The sequence below is a fragment of the Cygnus olor genome, chromosome 3, assembly GCF_009769625.2.
Source record: "Cygnus olor isolate bCygOlo1 chromosome 3, bCygOlo1.pri.v2, whole genome shotgun sequence".
NCBI lineage: Eukaryota > Metazoa > Chordata > Aves > Anseriformes > Anatidae > Cygnus > Cygnus olor.
In genome coordinates this window covers 98000509-98006508 of record NC_049171.1, presented here as the reverse complement: position 1 = coordinate 98006508, position 6000 = coordinate 98000509, and the positions used below count along the sequence as shown (strand labels likewise).

Below are 6000 nucleotides of genomic sequence, written 5' to 3'. Positions count from 1 at the left end.
TGAAGCATGAAACTGCCACAGTGAACACAGCCTGACTGCATCTTTCACAACTGTGTAGAAATATCAAGTCCATAAAAAAATGGCAAGAGAGCAAGAAATGGGAGTTCAAAACAATGTTGATTAAGATGTACCAGGCAAATTAGAAGAGGATAAGAACTGGTGCTTTCTGAATAAAAAAGCAACAGCAAAACAACACAGCTTTTAGTATCCTAAATCAAGAACATTTAAACAGCTACTTGCAATATTCTGCTTTAAGACAAATTGAAACTGTTCTTATTAGTGTACAGAAAGCTATACTAATCTTTCATGGTAGATTTTTTTTATTACTAATATTGAAAATAAGTAATTAACATAAAAGCAACAAGAGAAAGTTGGACTAACTGTAGTTATTTTATCCCTAGTTTTTCCCTGTCCCTCCCTTCTGAGTTCTCTGTGGATACCTAGAACAAAGTGTGCCTGGTTAAAATGTAAATAAAATCACACACTTAAAATGGATTTGATATATGTACAGTAGTTATCATTCATGAATATTACATAGCCAGTGCAGTTACATTCTTTGTAAGGTATTTAATGTTCTCTATCAAATCTTCCAAAGGAAAAACAAAAATGAGTGGTGAAATCAAGGATTAAGGAATTATCACAGTCATTAAAGTTCGAGAATTTTAGTAGTAAATGTACGATATTCTTCTATGAAGTTCCATAAATAAATGGTGGCAACATGTATATATTGCAATTTTATTTCATTCGCTCAAACAAAACGTTAGCACGTAAGAAATTTAAAATGACACAATATGGTAAAAATAGCAGAGAACGAACTGAGAAACTAAAAGGAAGGTAAACCTAAATGCATGAAAATTCAACATTCATTAGTGATCATCTTCAGTTTTTGATTGACACTTGATGCTTGATAACTTTTTAAAACAATGAACTGGAAATCATTATGACTGTCTGAAGAGATTTCAGCACCAGCACTAAGATTTTTACATTCAGTTTGTGGTTGACTTGTTAGCCACTTGTATATAGTACAGATTTATCACAGATCAGATCACAGTGTTGAGAAAAGCAACGCTTTCCTGGAATTAGAAAGGATCCCCTAAACTGTCCTCAGTTTAAGACATCCATTGTACAAAAGCACAGAACCACCACAATATGGTTTTCAAAGAACTTAGTTACCAGTAAGCAAAATAATCTTAGCTTCTGTAGATCATTTTCAATACTGAAATCTCTGAAAATGTTGCAACTGTCAGTATGACAGGAGATGTTTACAGTTATCTTTAACTCAATCAGATTTTCTGGAAAGAACCAATTCAGCAATTTGGGATTACAGAAATTATGTATGTAGAAGCAGCACAAAAGAAGACATCTGTTCCTTTTTCTTTTAAACAGAAATCATGTTAATTTTAGACCAAGGCACAAAACGTTTAGTGCATAAGCCAGTTCCTTGCAAAATCTAGTAGTTCATCATTTAGTTTTGGACCACTTATACCCATTCACACTATTCCACTATGCTACTCCTGAACTCTCCTATAAACAAATCAAACATGATTTCTGACAAGGATAAACTTCCTTAATGCTGAAAATGTCAATGTAAAATAAAGTTACATTAACAAAGATGAAAATGCCTCCTCTTATTTTGAGTAAAACAGTACTTTACAAGCTTACTATGGATTTCTTTTTTTAATGCCTTCAATAAACACATGCAGGAAAAAACTTTTTTTTAATGATTCATTAATTCAGTTGGTCAGTATTTCCACTTTCATCTTCTCTCAGACTTTGAAGGTATAGAAACAGGAAATGTTTGGAGAAAAATTCCATTTTAAGCCTTTTGAAAGCACTAAGTGCTGCTTTACTTTGGTGTTCAGCACTTAAGACAGTATGTTATTGAAAGCATTTGTCCTAAGGATGAAGCTGCATGTACATTAACCTCTCCAAAAGTTGAAAGTAAACTTTTCTTTTGGAACAGCACAGATCACAAAGCAAACATGGCACTGGTACGGCTCAGAGAAATTGTTAGTGCAAAAGAAATGGGAAGATTTTGATCTGTATTGTTTTTCCAAAAGCATTACAGATCCCATTCACAGAATTTATATGCCACTGAACTGTACCACATTAAAACAATTACAAACAAAAACCGAAAATCTGGGGAAATATAAGGGTGTCATCTCTCCCAAAAATAATTCCCGATTTAGTGACTGAAACCAATGACATACCACTGACACTTTCCAGAGTTTGCGTTTTGGAGCAGCTGTTTTTTTTCATTTGTTTGTTTTTGTCATGCCCCACCCCCATCCCTCCCCCAAGGAAAGTGGCAGATAAATTAGAAGAAGGGGACATTTACTGTGACCTCATGCTCCATTATTCTAATGCAACTAACTGTTGTCTTGTTTCATTAAGCAATCAAAAAAGTAGTCTCAGAAAACCGTGAAGCAGAAGGTCATGGTAAAAAGATAAAGAACAATGCACTTATACAGGTGCATCCTCAGCAATTCAGATGTCTAAGTGTTTGTTCTCTTGCCAAGAAATGAGTTAGATTCACATGGGAGTTTCAGAACCATTATGGAAGTATTACTGAATTTCAAATATAAAACTAAAAAAAAAAGATATAAAAAGGATTAAGTACCTGGTTCCATTAACATGGTTACTGATAAAAGTCACATTTTCCTCATTATTACACATGCATGTAAGATGAAGAAAAAGTGTAGAAAGTAATAAAAATGTGTCGCCTTCCCCCTCCCTCATCCCACATTTTTCTGGGCATAAATTAAGCCTTAAAAATAAAAAGGCTACTTAATATCTGTGACATGCAATTTTTCTTTTAATTAAAAAGCTGTGTTGTGTTACATTACAAAAATGTCCACATGCATAAATCTAAAAAAAGCCCAAAAATCTACTGTAAATCTACAACATACTAATGATTTACATTTGACTGCTGATTCGCATTATGTAGAAGTCTTAGATTTGGTAAAGCATTGTAACAATGTAGGAAGGCATCTACATCTTTAAACTCTGGACTGTATTTGCTTTTTTTTTTCCTATAAAATTGCATGAAGGCTAACTAGAGAGGCTTCCTATCATAAAATTCCAAAAACTCAACATGTGATCCCTGTCTAGGTTATTCACTTACAAATACTGCCCTTAAAAAGCACATATTTCTCATCATTCCATTATTTTGTGAACTGAACTTATACACATCTGATCTTTTAAATTATTCATGGAAATACCAGATATGATAGGAAGACAAACCTGAGATTCATTTGAAGTACAACAGTATAACTTGCTAAATCCTTCATTAATAAAGAAAACCTCTCTGAAAAGCCTTCCCAAGCTTTTCCCTGTTTGTTTGTTTTGTGTAACAACAAATTCTGAAACATGTGCAATTTTATCTTGTCATGAGTATACTTCAAAGCACTGTGATCTTGTCTGATAGGTGTAGGAAATTCTGCACAACCATTACAGTAACTTTAAGACTCTTTTCCACCTTGCTGTAAAGGTCAGAAAAAAGCTGCAAACTAGGAGGAAAATAGCGTATCACCAGAGTGATGTGCCTGAAGCTTTTCAGAATATGTTGTTTCTCCCTCCTTCCAAGTGTCTGTCTCCATTTTCTTCTAACAGCTCACAAAACGTAGTCAGTTTTATATCAAGTTAAAGAGTCACATCGGCTTAGTACTAGTCTTTCTATGCAGTATTCGACTTGCTCAGTTCCTGCCTGATAGCTAGAGAGAAAGAGAGAGAAATTAACAAATCAAACATTTCAAGTCAAGGAAGAAAGCCAGAATTAATAAGGAACCTCTTAAAGAAAGTTCATCCTACTAAAACGTCTCAGAAAATGAATAATTTATATGTAATATGCCTCTCATGTGGTTAAAGGCAAGCGTCACTCTCAGCTAGGCAGAACGCTTTTCGCTCCTGTTAGGTTTTCATTAACTTTTTATTTTTCAGTTCTACATCTCCAGCAAGTCTACCACTGAGACATCAAGGCGTATGTGTGTGGGCTTATTTAAGCTTAGCAATAGCCTCTCGGCCATACACTGTTTGCATCGTACTATCCAAAAGGCTGTGGTACACAGCATAGTCAAAATATTAATGAAGAAAAAGTCTTTTATGAAACAGTTACTGATTTAAGTATGGAAAAAGCACTGCATTGTAGCACAAAAGCAGTCAACTCTTTCCACCACATCTGTTGATGACATTTACTATTTTCGCAGTTGTGGTACCAGTTTCAATATCACCATACTTCATTTTGGTACAATCCACAAAGCAGTAAAAAACAAAACATTAACACCCATACAGTTTTATTTACTTTTTGATTCATCGATCTTAAAGATTATTATTCCTAAATAATTTCCCATAACCACGGAAGACTACTTAATAAAATATCTTCTGTTAAAATAAAAATGAACATTGTGAAAATTATTTTACTCGAATCTTATGTTAAAGACCAAACATTAGAAGACTGGAAGCTGGAAACATAACCATAGTGAATATTAGAATATATTTAGTTTTGAAATACGCACACCAGCAACCCTGGATTATTTTAATTATAAAAATAGCCCGTTTACAACCACGATATAAAAGATAACTGCAAATGTCTCAGAGCACACATTCAAAAGACGACACTTGGTGTCAAAGCACTTTTGAAAAAAACAGAGAAGAGGAAATAAGACATACAACACACCAGTAGGTCTGGCACAGTACTGGGTCTGGCTGGGATGGAATTAACTTTCCCAACATCAGCCCACACAGTGCTGTGCTCTGCACTTGCAGCTGAAACAGCACTGATATCACACCAATGGTTTGTCTTTTGCTGAGCAGTGCTGGCAACAGCATCAAGGCTGCCTCCAAATCACCACAAAGCTAAAAGGCTGTGGGTGGGCAAGAGGTGGGGAGAGGACATCGCCAGGGCAGATGACCTAAACTGACCAAAAGATACTCCATGCCATATAAATTCACACTCAGCAATAAAAGCTGAGGAAGGGGAAGAAGAAGGGGAACTCCTGTTACAAAAACCTGTCCTCCTGAAAAATCGCTGTCTATCAAGGCCCTGCTTCCCAAGATGTGGCCGAATATTGTTTGCTAAAGGGAAGTAGGGAATATTATTTTCTTTGCTTCCATGCAGCCTTTGCCTGTTTTTCTTTTTCCCTTTAGATTGTCCTCATCTCAACCTGTGAACCCTTGTCTCCACAGGCACAAATGAAAGAATGCCAACAGAATATCAACAAGTCTATATTTTCCAATATTTGATTCTCAGAATAAAAGCATACTAAGCTTACATTTTGGTGCAGCTTAAAAATTACTTGCTCTGAGACTCAACAATAACAAAATAAATTGATACTTACCATCAATGAGTTCCTCCTTTAATTTCGTTAACTCCTTTCTCATTTCATCTAAAATATCCTATGGTGTCAGAGTAATAGATTAGTTTTGGAACATCTAGCTTTCTACTGAGAGAAATCCGAAATTATTCTAGCCTTCAACCAACCTTTAACAGTTCTGAAATTTATATTCCACCCTTTATCTTAAGGAATTAATCCCCAAAATCTAAAGCATTCATAAAATATTCTTTAAATTATATCTTCAGTAAGAATAAGATTTAAAAAGTGTAAGTCTTATAAATTGATTTCAGTAGTACTTATTAAAGAAGGAAAATACTTAAGTTAGAATATTGCACTAATATAATTCCTAAATAATAATAGCATCATCCCTTTAAAATAAGGGAGCTTTATCATAGATGAAAGCTCATATGCAATACAAAGAAATCTAATTAAAAAAAAAAAGGCCAAGAAAACATTCAAAGAAAAAAAAAATGGGATCAAGTTATCAAGTTAGCCCCAGTCACAAACTGGAATTTGACCTAATCAAAATGACTGAGTTAAATGCTATCAATTTTTTCTGCAGCCTTCTGTATATCTGATTTGGGATAATTATTTTAAGAAAACGCTTTTGAAACCAGAGTGGGAAGTACTGTCTGTTTCTTAAACGTACAGTCTCATCCCAGGAAAA

At 34.4% G+C, this 6000-nt stretch overlaps 1 protein-coding gene across 7 annotated transcripts in view; it reads right to left on the bottom strand.

Moving 5' to 3' along the window:
- Positions 1-721: 721 nt before the first annotated feature.
- Positions 722-6000, bottom strand: part of ENAH (ENAH actin regulator) — a 98036-nt gene continuing 92757 nt past the window's right edge. For all 7 annotated transcript variants that reach the window (XM_040551029.1, XM_040551035.1, XM_040551028.1 and 4 more), the window contains 2 exons: positions 5337-5394; positions 722-3713 (listed from right to left, as the gene is read on the bottom strand). In XM_040551029.1, the coding sequence (XP_040406963.1) occupies positions 3676-3713; positions 5337-5394 (96 nt within the window). In that variant the 3' untranslated portion in view covers positions 722-3675. The remainder of the gene's footprint in view (positions 3714-5336; positions 5395-6000) is intronic.